The 21,161-nt window shown below is 38.5% G+C and overlaps 1 protein-coding gene across 1 annotated transcript in view; it reads right to left on the bottom strand.

The window, feature by feature from the left end:
* Positions 1-21,161, bottom strand: part of LOC127427619 (PH domain leucine-rich repeat-containing protein phosphatase 2-like) — a 112,798-nt gene that overhangs the window by 69,176 nt on the left and 22,461 nt on the right. The window contains exon 3 of the mRNA XM_051679164.1: positions 19,284-19,417. Coding sequence (XP_051535124.1) covers positions 19,284-19,417 — 134 coding nt within the window. The remainder of the gene's footprint in view (positions 1-19,283; positions 19,418-21,161) is intronic.

The following is a 21,161-nucleotide window of genomic DNA, read 5'->3' as shown; positions in this document are numbered from 1 at the left end:
AATCGGAGAAGTTAAGTAAAACCCCGTTATCTCGCATCTGCACCTGGTTTGGACGAAAGTGTCCAGAGTGATTAATTCGGACATTTATTTAAGTGTTGCCTCAAGCATATGGCTGAACCCAAAATTACACATTAATAAGTCCCCTTTCTGTTGGTCAGAGTGGATTGGGAGGGGGGTTACTACACTCGGTGACCTATATGAGAGTGGAGTACTGAGATCTTTTGATAATTTGGTTCAACATTTTAAGATTCCTAGATCCCAGTTCTTTAGGTATTTACAGCTGCGCCACTTGCTCTGTACTATTTTTGGGAATAGTGTACACCCCCTAAAGCAGCAGATACTCTGGAAATGGTGATTACTGCTTTTGGGAAAAGTCATGAAACACCTGTTGATTCAGAGTCTGGGGGGTTCTCAGGGAATCTTGTTTTGTTTATGTATTTTTTGTATTCTGATGATCTAATTGTTGGTGACCACAGTACTGCATGTTTGTGGGGGGGGGTTAATGTGAATAATTGATTCCATTTTTTTTATGTTTTGTTTGTATGTTTTATTTTTGGAATCAATAAAATTGTTAATAACAACAATAATAATAATAATAATGCCACCTGTCCAGGGTGCTTCCCTGCCTTTGGCCAAGAAGGCTGGGATAGGCTCCAGCACTACCCGCAACCCTGCATTGGACAAGCAGCTAGAGAAGATGGATGGATAATAATAATAATAATAATAATAATAATATTATCTCGAATATCTCGAATCTGAAATTCCCCAGAGAATAATATTAATATCTAATTGCAATAGTGTCCAACATCAATTAAAATGCCTATATATATATATATATATATATATATATACACACACACACTATAAATATATTTATAATATAAATATACATATAAATATAAATATATATATACACACACACACACACACACACACACACACACACACACACACACACACACACACACACACACTGATCAGCTACAACATTAAAACCACTGTCAGGTGAAGTGAATAACATTGATTATCTTGTTACAATGGCACCTGTCAAGGGGTGGGATGTATTAGGCAGCAAGTGAACAGTCAGTTCTTGAATTTCATGTGTTGGAACCAGGAAAAATGGACAAGCGTAAGGATCTGAGTGACTTTGACAAGGGCCAAATTGTGATGGCTAGACGACTGGGTCAGAGTATCTCCAAGACAGCAGGTCTTGTGAGGTGTTCCTGGTGTGCAATGGTTAGTACCTACCAAAAGTGGTCCAAGGAAGGACAACCGGTGAACCGGTGACAGGGTCATGGGCGCACAAGGCTCATTGATGCGCGTAGAGAGCGAAGGCTTGCCCATCTGGTCCGAACACACAGAAGAGCTACTGTAGCACAAAATGCTGAAAAACTTAATGCTGGCCATGACAGAAAGGTGTCAGAACACACAGTGCATCGCAGCTTGCTGCATATGGGGCTGCGTAGCCGCAGACCGCTCAGAGTGCCCATGCTGACCCCTGTCCACCAAGTGCCTACAATGGGCATGTGAGTGTCAGAACTGAACCATGGAGCAATTGAAGAAGGTGACCTGGTCTGATGAATCATGTTTTCTTTTAGATCATGTGGACGGCCGGGTGCGTGTGCGTCGTTTACCTGGGGAAGAGATGGCAGCAGGATGTACCATGGGAAGAAGGCAGGCCGGTGGAGGTAGTGTGATGCTCTGGGCAATGTTTTGCTGGGAAACCTTGGGTCCTGGCATTCAAGTGGATGTTACTTTGACACGTACCACCTACCCAAAGATTGTTGCAGACCACATACGCCCCTTCATAGCAACGGTTTTCCCTGATGGCAGTGGCCTCTTTCAGCAGGATAATGCGCCCTGCCACACTGCAAAAATTGTTCAGGAATGGTTTGAGGAACATGACAAAGAGTTCAAGATGTTGATTTGGCCTCCAAATTCCTCTGATCTCAATCCGATTGAGCATCTACGGGATGTGCTGGACCAACAAGTCCAATCCATGGAGGCCCCACCTCTCAACTTACAGGACTTAAAGGATCTACTGCTAAGGTCTTGGTGCCAGATATCACAGGGCACCTTCAGAGGTTCTGTGGAGTCCATGTCTCGACAGGTCAAAGCTGTGGCAGCACGAAGGGGACCTACACGATATTAGGCAGGTGGTTTTATTGTTGTGGCAGATCAGTGTATATATACAGTATATATATTAGGGATGGGCACAAGTACTCGAACGAACACTTGGGGAGACACACACACACACGGCACGTGTGGCAGTGGACTCAACGCGCTGAAGCTGCGCATATACAGCAGGCGAGTGTTTCAAACAGTTAGACAGAGTGCAGCTAAATGGAAAAGAATGCAGTGTCTTCAAAACTGAACTTCAACTTAACACGCATATTAAAAACGCAATGGTTATGGTGTCTCCTGTTAAGCCAACCTCGATATGAAAATAGATGGTTCAGACAATCACTAAAAAAAAACTGGTGCGCACTTACTAAGATTACTACGGTAACCTGAAGGAAGAACAGACAGACATGCAATGCAGCAGCCAAAGATGCTTGTCAGGCATGTTATTATATATACAGTTATGTACATGTCATTGCCCCTCGAGTACTCGACAAGTAATTAGTCCAAGTACTCGAGTAGACAAAATGGCCAAAATCTCTAATATATATATATATATATATACACACACACACACACACACATATACAGTATGAACATTTATTGTTTATTACACATTATATATAATATTTACTCCAAATTCACTCATTATTACTATTATTATTAATAATAATAATAATAATAATAATAACTAATTTATTCTAATTATTTATTAATAGCAAAGGGATTGATGAAATTAAATGAACATTTTACTGTATTTTACACAATATTACTCCAAATTCACTCGTCACATTTGAAAACAGAAAATGAACACATCAAAACTGATACCAAAGTTAAAAAAAAAAGAGATTTATGATTAATAAACCATTCCTACTAAACATTTGACAACAACTAATCATAATAACACACACCTTAGCCTCTGTGTTAATGTTGCTATCAGCATTTTTATTTCACCTCTAAAGGCCACACTCTTACTCTAGAATTCTTCAGCATCAGCCACTAAAAATGAGCCATTATCACTATTAATTCTTGCATATTTCCAATATCTTGAAAAGCTGTTTACAGCATTGGTTAATCTGAATACAAAAATATATATACTGCATATAATCGGTCGACCTAGGGCTGGGTGGTTTTTCAAATTTTTCCGATTAATTCGAATTTGCATTTTGAAACGATTTTTAATTTTTTTTAATCGAGAAATCAAGATTTTGCAAAAAATATTGCAAACACTAAAGTTAGATACATTATAAATCCACCAAGGCTGAATAAGGAGGAGAAAAAGAATTCACAGCGCTTGTCTTAATGCCGCTCCCGATCTGATCAGCTGCACGTGTGGTGCGCTCCAAATGAACATGACAGCGGTAATATTCCCAGTATGATTGTACACAGTGTGATTGTAGCTCAGCTTTGTCCATCATGCAGGTATACACCGGCTTAAGACCATAACTAGCCTCGGCATGCGCATGTTGATAAACAGTCTCTTTTCTTTTCTTTTTACCCATAAAAAAGCATTAGTTACGTGACAGTTTCATTTCAAATCATGGAGAGGCTATATATGGGACAATCAAACAACCGCCGCTCCTTTTGCCATGAAGATTCAGATAGATCGCTAATTATTGCTTTGTTCTGTGACATGTTTCAAGTGTACTGCATCTATAGTCAACATTTGGGAAGTGATCATTTTGACAAACACTGCGAGTTAAATTGTAATGATAAATTATTTCATACTGCTGCACTGCTCAGCATGAACCACTAGAGGGCGCATCTCTATCTGCAGGGGTTTATGAATATACACACAAATTGTTTGATCTACACTGACTACTTTCTAGATAAACTTGACAATTTATGGATACTGATCTCTAGATAACTTTCTAGATAGACTGGCTAAGAATTATTTAGCAGTTTTCTTATTCTATTATTTCTGAACATCTGGGTTTATTAGATTTTCATTTATTTTACATTTACACTCTGTTGACAACTTCCCCCTGTGGTGCATTTGGTGCATTTGTGAATTTTTCTTGCACACCTTTGTTTCCTATAATGAAAAGAACTTGGATTTCTCTAACCAGATTGCCTTGCATTCTAATAAAGAACATACAATTTTAATCATGTTGGAGTCCATTTAAAAGTTGAGAACATCTAATCATGAATCGTAAATCATCCATAAGTTTGATAGAAATCGAGATTTAATTTTTTTGCCATATCGCCCAGCCCTATGTCAACCTCTAATATGCACCATCCTATGACAAGGCTGGAGCTCTTTGAACTGACTCTTGTGTGAATCAGCCATAAGAGCATGGTTACCAGAAGGAACGCACCAATCGATCTTCCTCTTAAAGTCGAAGTATGTGATTCCTGCGACACTAGCGCCACCGATCGGAATTGCAAAAATAAATAATGTTTTCAAAACAGCTTTCTGAATACGCCCCTCATCTGCTGTTGTTCGAACCATCAGATAGTCCCGCCCCCAACTCACGTCATTGGTTGAGTAACGTTGTTGGGGCACAACTAAGTGGGTCGCTCTAAACAAACAGGAATTTTATAGTGCCATATAGACAATGCATTTACAGTTTTCGAGAAAATGAATCTCTGAATGACTTGTAGTTGTCTCTGCATATTAAACTGGGATAGGAGAAAGTATTTTAACACTAAAAAAAGTTACAGCTTTAAATCTGTGATCGGCGTTTTGTGCCTAGAATTAGGGCCAATCTTTTATTAATTGCATCACGCACAAAATCACACATACACTGCTACCCTAATGAATAAGCACTAGCTCAGCCCTCGAAGCATGACATTGTGGCCACTGAGTGTAAGTCATTGGCAATTGTAAGCATTAGCAAATTTAAATTTTCAGACATGCTGTAATGCTGTTTTTTTTTCCTTAAATGTGTATGAATGGGGCCTGGGTAGCTCAGCGATTAAAGACGCTGACTACCACCTCCGGAGTTGCGAGTTCAAATCCAGGGCGTGCTGAGTGACTCCAGCCAGGTCTCCTAAGCAACCAAATTGGCCCGGTTGCTAGGGAGTGTAGAGTCACATGGGGTAACCTCCTAGTGGTCGCTATAATGTGTGGTTCTCGCTCTCGGTGGGTCAACAAGCCATGTGATAAGATGCGCGGATTGACGTCTCAGGCGTGGAGGCAACTGAGATTCGTCCTCCGCCACCCAGATTGAGGCGAGTCACTACGCCACCACGAGGACTTAGAGCGCATTGGGAATTGGGCATTCCAAATTGGGGAGAAAAAAAAATATGTGTATGAATAACATATGTATGAATATTAAGGTGCCCATTTTCAAGAGTCATTATGGTAGTAATTCATACTCGCTGTAGAGCAGACACGGAAAGGACAAAGATACAGCAAATGGATTTAAAAATGAATTAAACAACAAATAAACATGCAAACACAAATCTGAGTATACTTGATTTTCCGTGAGTTGCGACATATAATGTGTGCAGCGATAGAGACTGCTTGAGCGATTATGCGCACTTTCAGTTTCACTCTCTCCAACAATCTCTGTGTTAATCAAACATGCACGCTTTCAAATCTCTCATCAGTCACTCACCCCAGTGCTATTTTGTAAGAACCCGATTTAAATCAGAGATATACTGTACGTGTGTCGCAATACCACTAATAACAGCAAAAACCATTTAACCTTCAATAATGGGAGTTGCTTAATAATTCGTGATTTGTGTTACAACAAAACGCCAAAAGACTGAATCTTCTCTGTTCACTCAATGTTAAATCATAGTGAGCTTGGCTGTCTGACATCATAGCCAGTGATCTGGAAAAACACTTTCTTACAAAAGGGCTCAAACTCAGCAACCCTTAAGACCACAAAAACAAAACACACTTTTATCCTGAATCTCTGCTAATAGAACAAAACTGTGGCTAAGCGATTATGCACCAAGATATATTTGCAGCCACCAAAGGCACCAAGATATGCTTTCAGTGTGGTAAACAAGCCAGAACTCTCTTACATGGAGAAATCCTACGTAATTGCATGAGAACAACATCTCTGAGAACAGATTAAAGCCATAAGTCGTAGGAGCAGTAATGGAGGATGCCTAAATGTCCCCCTATCAGGGCTTGGAAGCAAATTTTCAGCCTCTACTGTAAGTGGCTGGCAAACAACAAAGATGTGAATCATCCACAATGGAAAAGCCCTCAGTAAAGCGATCTGTCTTAGTCCCTGGGCCCAATGCCTCTTGCTAATATTACACTTGATGATGGTTTAACTATCATGTAAGGTACTGTGCAATATAGTCTCACATAGCAGACTTACTATAAAAAAAAAAAGTGTTTGACCAAAATAATCAATGAAAAAACACAAAACATTAGCACATATTTGTTTACTGTTTTGGGAGCAACAATGTGAAAAAAAAATGGCAGAAATGTTTGTAAACTTCTGTAATCTGAATTTCTGTCTGTAATAAGTAATAAGTACTTATTATCTCAAAGACATAACTGAAAAAAACAGCATTAAGTCCTGGTTATAATAAACATATGAAACAAGGGCCAATATGAGTAATATAGTCTGACTTTGAGAAATGGTGTTAGTGGCATTTTCATATCACCTCTAAGCCCTTATGTATAAAGGAACTCTAAGAGGAAAAGCACGCTCGGCTTGAATGAGACTTGAATTGATGGTAAAAATGAGATCCAACTACTTTGCTGAGAGAATTCAAATCCCTGATCTGGTTATGAATGGGACATACTGATTTCTATTCTGATAAACATTTGGCTTTCAGTTACCCAGCATTTTTAGTCCATAATAACATGTTGGCTTTCAGTTACCCAGCATTTTTAGTCCGTAATACCATGTTGGCCTAATCCTGAGGCAGTTAGCTGACCTGATAACAGTTATTATTTCTAAGACTCTTAAACAAATGCAGATCATATTCATATCACAAGTTAAAAATACATTTGCTAACACTACTAGTGTTGGTGTAACTTCCTATTTCCTCAAAGCCTGCAACTGCATTTATTTCAAAGCTTCCACCACAAAAGACTGATCTCAATAGCCAAGACATACAGTACATTCAATATATTATTAACAAGCAAAACATTTATGAGTCAAAATGGGTCATATGCCCTCTCCGGTTTGACTGAGGATTATAGCAGAGTGCTCATCTCATAAGACCATAGATTTACCAATACAAACTAACAAAAAAAAAAAGATCTAAGAATTATTTCCATGGTCTTTATATTTGTGGATGGATGGATAGACAGACGGACGCATTAGGACTGTGTATTGATCCAGATTTTCGGATTCAAGAACGATTCTCTCGATTCAGATTTACTTGGATATATTCCAGCTATAATGTCCATTTTGCTTACAAAATGCATTATTATCTGCACATAACCTAATTAATATTCATGACTGAAGCCAAACTGTCCCCACCACTTTTTTAAAGAAAGTGTCGCCCAGGGAGTCAAACCAAAAAAATTTCTCTCAACATGCAGTGAAAGGATCTTCACCACTATACATCACCGGCGAGTGAAATCTGAAAATTCTGGAAATCTGAAAATTGGCTGTGTACACCAGCAATTTATTTGCATTGAAGAGGGTTTATGCATAGAGAAAAAGATCAGTCTTGGGATTTTAAGAAACAATATCGGGATTGTTAAATCAAGATGATGATTAATCTGAAAATCTGTATTTTTACTAGGGATGTGCAAGAATGGTTGATTAGTCGACTAGTCGTGCAACAGTTGACTAGTCAATTATTGAGGTCGACTAGTAATTTTTTAAACAATAAAAAAATTATTAAAAGGTTTTTAATTTAATATTGGATTTATTGTTGTTTAAATAATTTTTATAATCACAAACACCATTACAATTAGTATAAATAAGTATAAACATTATTTTCATAAATCTGACGGTTTAGTTCATATTTGCTGCAGGCGCTAAACGGAAAACAAGCGCTGTGTGGACAAGTTTCACAAAAGTGGGAACTGATGTAGTACAATGAAATATTAGCGAAATAATGTCAAGATAATATTAATAATGCTTAGAATGTCAAGTATGTGAGCTCAGAGTCAGGGGCAGAATCTTAATCTGCCGTTGCAGAAGCGAAAGTGGCCAAGCGATAATGGCCGTCAATTGCCAGGAATACTAGTACTCAAACATGCTTAGCCGACCCACAGAGCTTTAGATATATGACAAAGATCACAGCATGGACCCGGACCAAAACCTTCTCCAATGGTGGAAGATGAGTGAGAGTCGATATCCTAACCTCACGAGTAGCTGACCCTTCCACGTCTGTCCCAGCTGAGTGTTTTCTGTGTCAGGGGTCAACAGGCTTCTCTCAAGTCTCCTTTCTATGTAGCTTTTGTTTCTGAATAAAAATATGTAGACGCATGAATGATTAAGCCGCTTTTGTCTGTGAAATATCTAGACTATTTTTATTATTTACTGCGTGCGTTTTTTTTTTTTGGGCGGAAACTTTTTTCTTCTTGATTTTCTCATGAATAAAAAAAATATTGTCTCTCAGCGGATAACAAGCTGGCTTTTAAAACACATTTAATTTAAATATGGTGTGGCCTATGTTTAAAATTCTATGCCCTGTTCAGGTTTATTTATTTATCTATTTTAAATGCATCAACAGATTTTTTTTTCCATATATATATATATATATATATATATATATATATATATATATATATATATATATATATATATATATATATATATATAGGCCTATTCATTTATTATCGTGGACGTTCAGCCTATATCGTCTAAGAGTAAGGTATGCTACCTTTTGTAATTGCACTTTTGGTAGGATTGTTCTAATAAAGTTGATATTTGATATATTTGATGTGTCATTTTATTTCTATATTTCGATTTTCTTTTAAGTGTAGGTTTAAGTACTCTGTTGAAATTAGAAGGTCAAACACAAAAGAGCCCTTGGAATTCATTTCTGAAATAGAGGTAGGCTAAATTTGCGGCTCATTAAATTACATTACATTATTTCACACCTATGCAAATTTACTATTCCATATTTGTTGTTAGGGCTATATTACTAGTGCTTTCTTTTCTTTTTTGTGCTCTATACACCAGATTGCTATCACAGATATTCACGCCGATTTTATGAGCAGCTGCGTAATGCAACCAACACGCCGTTTTGGGCATACTGTGTTCTTCATTTATATTCAAATTTCTGAATTTTACTCGTTTTACTCGTTATGTAGTGGAGACACGAAGAACAAAAGATGTTGGGAAAACATGCATTTAAGGGTGAAAAACACCGCTACAGCAAACAAAGCGGAAGAACAATTTACTATCAGACATTTCGGCTCGGAGCAATGTTCCCGTTGTTTCATATATAATCCGTAAGTCTTTGTTTTGATGATATAGACACTTTTGTGCGCACAAAAGTTGTTATTAAGCGTATTTATTTTTTTAATAGCCTATCTGTTACCCTATTGAGGGAATGTGCTTAGCATATATAGCCAACTATTAATGAACGTGTCTGATTGGTGTCTTATGGAAATTACTCCAGGCTAATTATGCAGGGCTTCACTGACCGACTAGTCAACTAACCGTCGACATAACCCACCGACTAGTCGATTGTAAAACTATGTTGTTTTGCACATCCCTAATTTTTACCCAGCCCTATGTATTACCATAAAAAATAAAAAAATGTCATTAAAGTATTTATAATTTATTAAAATAAGATAACTGGAGTCTGAATATGTTTGCATGTGCTCCAGACAAGTCTCAGCTTTGCTCAGCTCACAGCTTCTCTGTATACTTTCTGAGCATTAACCCTGAAAAGTTCAGGCAGATCACAGATCAATACCTCATTAGTGGCTAAATCCAGCACCACACATGATTTATTTAGCCATAGTGATGGCCAGCAGTTCCCATATCCAGTGGGATTTTGGTGAAAAAAAAACAACGTATAGCTCAGAAGAAACACCCAACCATGCGAGGTGAATCCAGTCCAGAACTCACCACCCATGTCATGACCCCAGGTCTCAGGGCCTGTGTTTGGCTTTTATCGGATCTTAAGTCAGTGTTTAGAGATGTTAACTCCCTCAGATTGTTCCCTGGCCACAACAGGATTTTCAAAGGAGGGGAAGGGCTGAGGAAATTGGACAATCTGTTTTCAGTAAAACTATACCATAATATACTGTAAATATGTTTTAGAGGAATTTTAAGAAAAGCTTCTTCTCAGAATACATCAATAACATTTTAAAGGGGGTAATGTGTCAATAAAAATGTAATTTTCTTTGATCTTTTGAAATGAAAGAGTTTGACATTCTATGAAAATACACAATAACTTTCAGAACTCAAAACATCCTCCACAGTCCAATAGAAAGAATGCTGAAAAAACGGCTCGTTCTAAACGAGTAACTTTCTGACAACAGAAACCTGTAACATTAACACATGACCGCATACATTTATACATCAATTGGTGTCAAGTAATAAGTATAAAGTCGGATATACAGTATATCAGGATACCAAAAATCCAGGAGGAGGAAACACTTTTTTGGAAATTCCTGGGAGTCTACATCACACAGGATCTGACTTGGTCTCTGAACACATCCTACCTAGTGAAGAAGGGCAAACAAAGACTGTTCTTATGGAAGCTAAGGAAGTACCATCTGCCCCAAAGCTACTCATTAGCCGCTTTTCCACTATAGGGCCAGTGTGAGCCAGAGCCATAAACTGGTCAGCCGAGGCCAATAGCCTCGGACCTCGAACCGTGAGACCAAAATCGCTCTGCATTCCCACCATTGGTACAAAATCCCTGCAGCGTTTCCCTAAAACCTAACCTTAATACCCCGTCCTGGTGCAAACGTCACACACCCCGCCCATTTCACAAGTCAAACCAAATACGCTTGTTTTCTAGAATACCAAGTTTATATTGTATGATAGGTTATTGTTGACAACTCACCGACTGCCACGGTGTCCCGAGTGGTCTCTCCACTAACATCGGGACAATGTCCCAGCACACCGTCCATAATCTCGAACCATGGAAAGTACTTCCTTTGGGTACTGCTTTGTCCATTGTGCATCTTAACGGCTCGAACTATGGAAAGTTCTTTCTTTGGGCACCGCTTTGTCCATTGTACATCTTAACGGATGTGTAATGTGACTGCAATTTTTTAAGCTGAGATGCAGGTGTGTGACGTCACACAAACATGTCAGCACCCAGAGACAGTATTAACAAGTACAAAGTTAGTGATAAACATTCACATTTATTAAATTATTTTGATCAGTTAGTCAAAGTTCCTACATTACAAGATATTAAAGCTTGTTGTTTGCAGAGACGGGTGTACAAAACATGGTAAATTAAACTCTCTTTTGATGACTGTACACCTGTAGCACAAATGTTAGTGAAGCAGCATTGTTTTTCAGTTGGGTTGCTAGGAGATGTCTCTGGTGACAGTCAAATCCCTGTTAAGCTAACGGAGCATTGCAGTTTTGTTTGTTTCAACAAACGGTGAAAGGCGACTCAGTGGTTAAGGCGACTCAGCGGGTCACAGGATCTGAGCTCCCAAACTTGGAAGTGGTCTAGCCGGCTTCATAGAAAGGCTATCAGTATCAGTAGAGATCCAACCCATTCAGGGCACTGTCTGTTTGAGCCACTACCATCGGGTAAATGTACAGGACAATATAAAGTCGGAAAAATGGACTGAAGAACAGCTTCTTCCCAAAAGCTGTAGTCTCCCTCAAATTTAGTCACTGAGGCCAACTTACCCTGCTGCTATGTACTGATGGCCTATCACCCTATAAAATCATATAAGCCACTATATAATGCCATGGCATTGTTCTTTCCCTAGTGTCCGCGACCCAACCCGAACTAACCTGCGACCCACTTTTAGGTCTTGACCCACCAGGGTTCGGACGAGTCGATGCGCCACCGGACCCACTCCTCGGACCACCCGGGCCGATTAGATGAGTCGCCGGGGGAACTTCACACGTCGCGGCCGACGGGCTAGAGGCCGGGTCGCCTTCCCCTCTCACCTGCCACGGGCCTGGGAAGTCAGGCCGCCAAGGACACCGCCACAGGCCTGGGAAGTCAGGCTGCCAAGGACACCGCCTCCCCTCGCGCTGTGGACTCTGGAGGGGAGCGTGTGCGGCCGACAGACCCAGCTCATGCCTGGGCCATTCCATGGATACCACCCCGCCCTTCACGGAGCCCCGTCTCACCGCGAGGATGCCAGATTCCCCCTTTATTATAAACACAATTCCCCCTGGACACTTTATTATCCCCCTTTATAGACATTTTACTTGTATTATTATTATTTGCAATAAATGCCTCTCTGAGGCCTGAAGCCACACCCACTGTGTCTGTCTCTTGCTCACACCACCACAAAGGGTAAACAGTGCAAAAGACACTAACCACAGCGATGTCTGAGCAAAAACTACTCCAGTAGCGGGTCTTTTTACACCCTGTACCCAGATCAAAGGAGGCTGAGTTGGCTCAGAGTTCTGGACTTGTGTTTTTCCCACAAGTTAACAAAATGAGTGGCCAAACCTCCCAGAGCCTAGCCAGCATCTAAGCTACCAGCCTGAAGTAATCTCTTTCTCTCTGTCTCTCTTTCTTACTTTTTCTAGGAACCTGAAGAGCTACTTAAATTGAGTCCAAAAGTTCAGAATCCACTGAACATTTTTTTCCAAAGACCAGTCAACAAATAGCATTCCTGAAATTAGATATTCCTGAGATACTGAGGCACAACTTGATTCATATTTGTGACATTTCATTTAGGGCATTTTATGATCAGACAGACAGGATTCGATGCAATCAGGGCCCATGTAGTTTAACTGCCAAGTAGCCATACTAATATTAGCATACTAATATAATTTCTCTCCAATCATCTTTCTTCTGGCACTCTCACTACACAAGTGGCTCAAAATGACAGTCTCAGGGGTACGGATGTGCTCACAAACATATACACATTATCACACACATACCCACACTGAACACTCTTAATTTGCATTAATGTGTACAACACAAAATATCAATTTGCCTATAAGGTGAACTTAGAGTGATGCATAAAGTAAATGATTAATTGAGAGTTCCTTAAACTTCTTTGTCTTAAAAATCTATCAAATTAAGATTTTAAGTACTACTAACTCACACAATTAAGTACACAACTGAGGTTGTAGGGAATACCCATAAGCCCTTGCACTTGTATATTTTGTTTCATTGGTTATTAAGAATTCATTAAGACTTTAGCTATGTTGTTTAACTGTAATTAGTTGTTTTGTGTAAAGTCACTATTAGGGTGATTAGTGTTCCCTTTGTTTAAGCTGGATCCTCTTCAATTCATGTAATTTTCCTTATGCATGTGAATTTGTATAGCTGAAGTGCAGCTTTATGTGTAAATCCAACACATTTTTTCAGTGTATGCACAAATAATAATATTAGTAGTAGCAGAAGTATTAGAAGTATCAGAATTTATGCTTATTGGGTCTACTCACAAGCTCCGTAAGGCTGGCTCCTTAACTCTGTCCATTGAGGGCTCAGTTTTGAAACTTCAAACAAAAATGAAAAATCTTGGTGTTATATTTGACGCAAATTTGTCAGTTGATCCTCATGTGAAAAATACTGTTAAAACATCCTTTTATCATCTCAGAAACATTGTAAGACTGCGCCCTATGTTATCATTCTTTGTGGCTGATCAATACTTTAGTCTTCTCTCGCATTGATTATTGAAATTCTCTCCCTGCTGGGGTCTCAAAATCTACATTAAATAAATTGCAGTATGTGCAAAACTCGGCTGCCAGAATTCTGACTAGGGCCAGGGCAAGTGATAACATCACTCATATCTTAGTCAGGTTTCGTGTTGATTTTAAAATTCTTGTGCTTACCTACAAGGCTTTGCATGGTTTGGTTCCCCAATATTTGTCTGAGCTTTTAACCCCGAACACCCCAAAGCGCGATCTCCACTCCTCTAAATCTGGTCTTTTAACTGTTCCTCAGACTCGTTTATGCTCTATGGGTGACAGGGCCTTCTCTTCTTATGCTCCAAAACTATGGAAATCTCTACCCTCAGAACTTAGAGAAGTTCAGTCTTTTAGTGAATTTAAATCATATCTTAAAACTTATTTTTTCTGGGACGCTTTTATTTGATCCTACTGTTTTCAATTAATTTATTATTATCATTTTATTTACTGTGTAATACTTTTATCATTAGCTGTTTTGAGGTGCATGTTTATTCTTTTTGTATTAAGCTCTGTATTTTTTTTTTCCTTTCTATGTAAAGCACCTTGAGAGGTCTCTTTAAAGGCGCTATATAAAAAGAAGTTTATTTTAAGTATTAATATTACTGTTGTTAATACTGCTACTGCTACTACTACTACTACTACTACTACTACTACTAATAATAATGCAATTACAATAATTTATACTATAATTATTAATTTATACTATACTTATGCATTATTATTATTAGTATTATTATTATGTATCTGTTAATAATAATAATAATAATAATAATAATAATAAATTACTAATTTTGGCACTAGAAAATCAAGTCACTTGTTTAATTTCACACCACAGCATTTAAGCATCTTTGAAAGGATCATTTAACTTGTGTATGTATTAGTGGAAATCACAATGGCTCCCATTATACAACATTACCAGCACACAGTATGATATTGATATTTTATTGTTGCTTTCCACTATTCAGTAGCTGTATTTTAAAGCTGCTATATAGCCAGTGGTTCTCAACTGGTTTGCTTCAAGACCAAGATTTTCCATTGGGCATCAAGTAGTGACCTATATATTACACAGGAGGAAAACTTTGTCCATAATTTGTCCATAGGATTTGGAAGTCCAGACTTTAAAGCCCTTTATGTAATTGCCCTTATATTTATGGTGCATTGCAATATATTAGGTCAACATAGCTCATCATTCTAAAATACTAATACAAATAAATTAAAGTATTTATTATGAAAAAATAGTTGCCTAAACACATCTTGAAACTTTAACTAAAAATGCCACAGTTGTACTAAAAATTAGGTCTAATAGATTTAAATTTAATAGATTATTAAATATAAAAAAAAAAATAAAAAAAAAAAAAAGTGTCAAAAAGTCACAGTTCCTATAGTAAAATCGTGATACATTTTAGAAAGGGTCATGATGTGTTTTGAAAAACCCTTTATTTTGGCACATGGCTCAGTGTTGCTCTTTTCCTCCTCAGTGCTGCTTGGCACGTCAGTGCTGTCTAGCTGTTTGCGAGGTTTGACTTCTTCTATAGCACTCTAAACTAGAATATTCTCACTAGAATTCAAATGGGTCGCATCAGTTTTGTGGTCTGCGCTGCGATTTCGAGGGAAGCCCAGTTTAGTGTGCTCCTGACAGTAGATTAGAGCAGATCATTGGTGGTTCCATGTTGGCTCGCGCATACTTGTGCAAAACAAGGCTTTAATCATACCACAAAAATATTGTGTCGCAGATTAGTAGCATATTTAACGCTTATAGTGATAGAATATTTAATGCTTATAAAGCACAGAAACGCAAGAGTATCATTAAATTTAGAGCCATGGCATTGTTCTTTCCCTGCTATCCGCGACCCAACCCCAACAAACCTGCGAACCACCAGTTAAGAAACACTTCTGTAAGCGATATATCCCATTGCACCTATCTCAATGATTTCTTTCAGAGAAACGGGACATTTTCTGCTCGTCTTTTCATAAAAAATGTATGCACCTTTAACTTTCTGTGTTATTTACAATTAAGCTGAAACAATTTACCATAAAAAGATAGAGATATGAGACAGTACAGTAAGACAAATTCAATGCACACAAACCAGCACAAACATGAACCCAACACTAACATGTAATTTACAACCAATAATAAAGCCCTATAGCATATATTTAATGGTCCAACCTAAGAATACAGATAAAATGAATAAAACATTACATAACTTATGAACCTTTGTTAATCCCACTTAAGAAAGTTTTATACATAAAGAAATAAATAGTACTATGTTCTAGTGAATAGTGATCCAAATAAAATAATACAGTATAATTCTCACAGCTGAATACAACTCACTTTATCTCAGTAACCCTCAATTATTGGACATTTTCAGCTACGAAATAAATAAACCACTGGTGATAACTATGTCTGCTAATTGTGTATTTTAATAATGAAAAAAAAAATAGCTTTTGCATACTGCTGAATCCACGCCAATAGGTGTCACTCAGTGCAGAGTTCAAGAGCATTGTCATATCAACCAGTGAAGAATAAACACAGAATACTAACATCTGTTACACCCATTTGGACAAAAGGTATCAGAGTCCACTACATTTGATATAAAGAAAAATGAGTCAATTCATCTTAATTCAAACCTCTCTGTGACTGTCTGAACTTTTACAGTGACACACATTGATTCAATGTTGGAGAAACTTATCTGCAACTATACTAACAATGTCATCATCACACTAAGGGTTAGAGTTACTCACAAGAGAGCAAAGAGAGGTTATTGCATCAGCTGACCTATTTTAGCAAGGAAGCAAAGCATTTTGTTATAGCAAGTAACTTCAATGCCTTGAAATGTCAAATAATAGCAATTGAAAAATCAATAGTTGGCAGCAGTAGATCAATGCAACATTGTGACAGTGTGATTACAAAACTATACGGTATTGATCGTCCTCCACACCTCTGAGAAGTAGGGATGGGTGTTTGGGGCTTTGTGGACACCAAGCACACAACACTATTCTGCTACAGCTCACCTGTCCCCGAAGTTACAATGTACAAATGAGGAGGATGCAGACCATCCATTCAGCGTCGGTGGCTATATATCAGGCAGACATGCTGGGCTGTAGCTCACCACTATGGCCCTGACAGGACCTGAGGATGAGAAATGCCGTGTCTCCGTTCCCCTGCCAATCTGACAGATGGGCATTTGCTCACTGCCCCGGACAAGGGAGAGCACAGGGGGACTTAATACTGGTATTATATACTGGTATGTCTGGTATGGCAAGGGCAGTGTGGAGGACTCCATGTTGCATATGTATGAAATTTACACCCTGTTTTATAGATTTTGGAGGGCTAAAACCCTATAATTATGTAATTAGTGGTGCTTGTTAAAGCAAGTATTACTGTTATTATTGCTTATACACAGGGTTAGGGATTTAAACAAACCCCTAACCTTAAGTATTAAACTTAGAAGCATAACTCCTCCCGCACTGTTTGTGCTACGGACATAAATGATGCCTCAAACCATGCTGGCTTGTGAAAGAGAGATGTGCTTTTAATATTCTAAGCGATCAGACTTGCAACCTTCACCTGGCAGATGATAAAAGGGGCAAAATAATCATACTGTATACTTATACTGAAGGAGGGAACGAGACATATGTAGGGACCAGAATTACATACTGTAGAAACTTGGGCTCTTTTGACACAGGCCAGTGAGCAGCCAACTAGTAACAACCTAAGAACCACTCAGAACGCCCTAGCAACCTGAAACACCCTGGTAATGAGCTTCAACACTGTAGCATCTTGGCGGCAAGTTTTGCACGGGCAAGCATACAGTGTGTGTATTTTATATAAACACACACAGTATACACACACACACACACACACATGTAAATGATGGATGGATGGATGGATGGATGGATGGATGGATGGATGCTGTACATGTGAAGAGGAGGTAAAGAAGAGAATCATAGTATATTAAATTATGTACCAATTTATTACTTGTGTAATTATTCTTGACAGCAATCACTAAAAAAGTATCTGTTGTCATAGTGATTTTTAAATCACTGCAAAAAAGGCCTGTGGAAAAAGGGTAGAAGGTTTGGATTTTACAGGAGGTGGTTATATAGGATGTTTTCACCACTTCGCTATTTTGATAACATTTTCTTTTCGTTTTAAGTGTAATTTGAATTTAAAAATATGTTTGATTCAGTTTTTCTTTGTGTTTTAATGTGAATAAAGTATACTCAAAGTATATGTCAAAGTAATCTAGTATTACCAGCTAATACCATCATTTTACCATGGTACCATCACAGTATTTTTGCAAGGGATAGAAAAGGGAGCAAGTGGAAAGTTCAAAATTTAGTTAGGGCTCATATGAAATGCCATAAAAAAAATGACAAAAATCCCCCCGGAATTCAAAATGTAGGGGCAAAAAAATTTTTTTCATTAGTAACATCTGATGTAGTACTTAATATTCTATAATAGTTCTAGGTATACATACAGTATTAAGGCAAAAAATATGAATTGATGATTTAATTCTTAGGGTAAGTAATAAATTATAAGTCTTGGGCATTTGTATTCATGAATCGATTAGATTAAAGTATTTGACAATGGACTGTACACAGTTTATGTTTTAAATGTTTATAAAAAATATGCCCTCATAAAGTTAACAAATCCCATGAACCCCCCGCAAATATTGCCCCTTATTGTAAAAGTTAATTTCTGACAAAGCTGAAGCTTATTTTGAATCAGCTTTTGCAATGTCAAACAACCAATAACATCATCAAGTGAAGGTTTGTACATGATGGCATGCTGGAACAGAAGTATAATGTCATCCTTTGTGTGACTCATGAGAAAGAGCTAGAAACAAACACAACCCTTCAACACAGATGTTGACACACACTAGAAAAATCCCATTATTCAGCACTATCATTTCAAAGAAAGAATAGGGAGAAGGGTTGTATACTAAAATGCACCAGAGCAGAGGGGGCAGCAGATTTGTGCCTTTCCTCAGTAATAGTAGACTACACTCAGTCACACGGAGAACAGCAGCCAAAATAAGTGCTCAAACAGAAACGGAGGCACATGGCTGATCTGGTGGACTTAAAAAGTTTGCTCTGGAAAGCCAGCAAACTGATTACAGAGCTCTGGGCTTTTGGTCATGTCAACAGATATAGCATTCCAGTGCCATCATTTGGAATTATCCATCAATGTTTTTAAAATGTGGAAAACTGTGGGAAAATTAAGGTTACCGCAACCTCCAAGTCATTTACATTTGGTAAACATTGACCGCCAAGTCACCGACAAGTCAGCTACTTTCTGTACGGTGAGTCCAATAGTAAACATGAGTGGTCGTGCAAGCCCTAGTGAGTAACTCCATTTTACTTCGATTCTGGCACTCTGTGAGTGTAAATTTTGGACCTGGGCTCAAGCCAGCAGTGGGAATGTACCGAACTACACAGATGCTCTGGACAGGCCTCACATGGGTCACAACTCACCACTGTAAAATCGGATCATGCAGCTGAGGTCTGAGTTGGCTGCTTCCTGCTGTACTCGGAGCGGGTCTTCATAGCCCATAGCAGTCAGATAGTCATAGACCATTTGAAGAGGACGCTCGGAGGGGTCCAGCCTCCTGAAAACAGAACAAAAGACAAGAGACAGGAGTCAGTACTGAATATCGGATGAGCCTGGAAATGTATACATGAAATGACAACTGAAACACAGCCACACTGAAATCCAAATTTCTTAAAACGAGAATAGGAATGCCATTCACAAAGTTCAACATATGCCCTGACCCTTTAATGATAATCTGTTAAATACTTAGGTACATTTGTTAATGCTGGTGATAAACCGATACATCGACCAAGCCAATTAAGCCAGCTGATACTTGGCCATTTTGAGATTATCGTCATCAGCGGATAGGGCTGGGTAAAAATACTGATTTTCCAATTAATGACCATCTACTTTTTGGTAATGTACCAAGTTAGACAGTTCCCTCTGTGTAATTTTTCATATATAACCAAAATGGACATCATAACAGGAAATATACCCAAATGAATCAGAACTAAATCAAACTGTATTAATATCAGAACTGGATCGAATTAAGAGCTTGCAAATCAGAATCTAATCAACTCGGGAAATCTGTAATGGTACCCAGTCCTACCAGCCGGTAAGAGAGTTTTGGCAAGCTGTTTAGGACATCTACTTTATACATGACACAAGTAATTTTTCCAACAATTGTTTACAGACAGATTGTTTCACTGTTAATTGACTATATCACAATTCCAGTGGGTCAGAAGTTTACATACACTAAATTAACTGTGCCTTTAAGCAGCTTGGAAAATTCCAGAAAATGATGTCATGCCTTTAGACAATTAGCCAAATAGCTTCTGATAGGAGGTGTACTGAATTGGAGGTGTACCTGTTGATGTATTTTAAGGCCTCCCTTCAAACTCAGTGCCTCTTTGCTTGACATCATGGGAAAATCAAAAGAAATCAGCAAAGTTTTAGCAAAAATAATTGTGGACCTCCACAAGTCTGGTTCATCCTTGGGAGCAATTTCCAAATGCTTGAAGGTACCACGTTCATCTGTACAAACAATTGTACGCAAGTATAAACACCACAGGACCACGCAGCCATCATACTGCTCAGGAAGGAGACGCATTCTGTCTCCTAGAGATGAACATAGTTTGGTGAGATAAGTGAAAATCAATCTCAGAACAACAGCAAAGGACCTTGTGAAGATGCTGGAGGAAACAGGTAGACAAGTATCTATATCCACAGTAAAAACGAATCCTATATTGTCATAACCTGAAAGGCTGCTCAGCAAGGAAGAAGCCACAGCTCCAAAACACCATAAAAAAGCCAGACTACAGTTTGCAAGTGCACATGGGGACAAAGATCTTACTTTCTGGAGAACTGTCCTCTGGTCTAATTATTTTTTTTAACTGTTTGGCCATAATGGTCATCGTTATGTTTGGAGGAAAAAGGGTGAGGCTTGCAAGCTGAAGAACACCATCCCAACCGTGAAGCATCATGTTGTGGGGGTGCTTTGCTACAGGAGGGCCTGGTGCACTTCAAAAAATAGGTGGCATCATGAGGAAGGAAAATTATGTGGAATTTCAAGCAACATCTCAAGACATCAGCCAGGAAGTTAAAGCTTGGTTGCAAATGGGTCTTCCAAATGTGCAATGACCCCAAGCATACCTCTAAAGTTTTGGCAAAATGCCTTAAGGACAACAATGTCAAGGTATTGGCCATCACAAAGCCCTGACCTCAATCCGATAGAAAATGTGTGGGCAGAACTGAAAAACCATGTGTGAGCAAGGAGGCCTACAAACCTGACTCAGTTACACCAGTTCTGTCTGGAGGAATGG

Source organism: Myxocyprinus asiaticus, chromosome 1 (genome assembly GCF_019703515.2).
Source record: "Myxocyprinus asiaticus isolate MX2 ecotype Aquarium Trade chromosome 1, UBuf_Myxa_2, whole genome shotgun sequence".
NCBI lineage: Eukaryota > Metazoa > Chordata > Actinopteri > Cypriniformes > Catostomidae > Myxocyprinus > Myxocyprinus asiaticus.
This window is presented reverse-complemented; position numbering and strand designations above follow the sequence as displayed.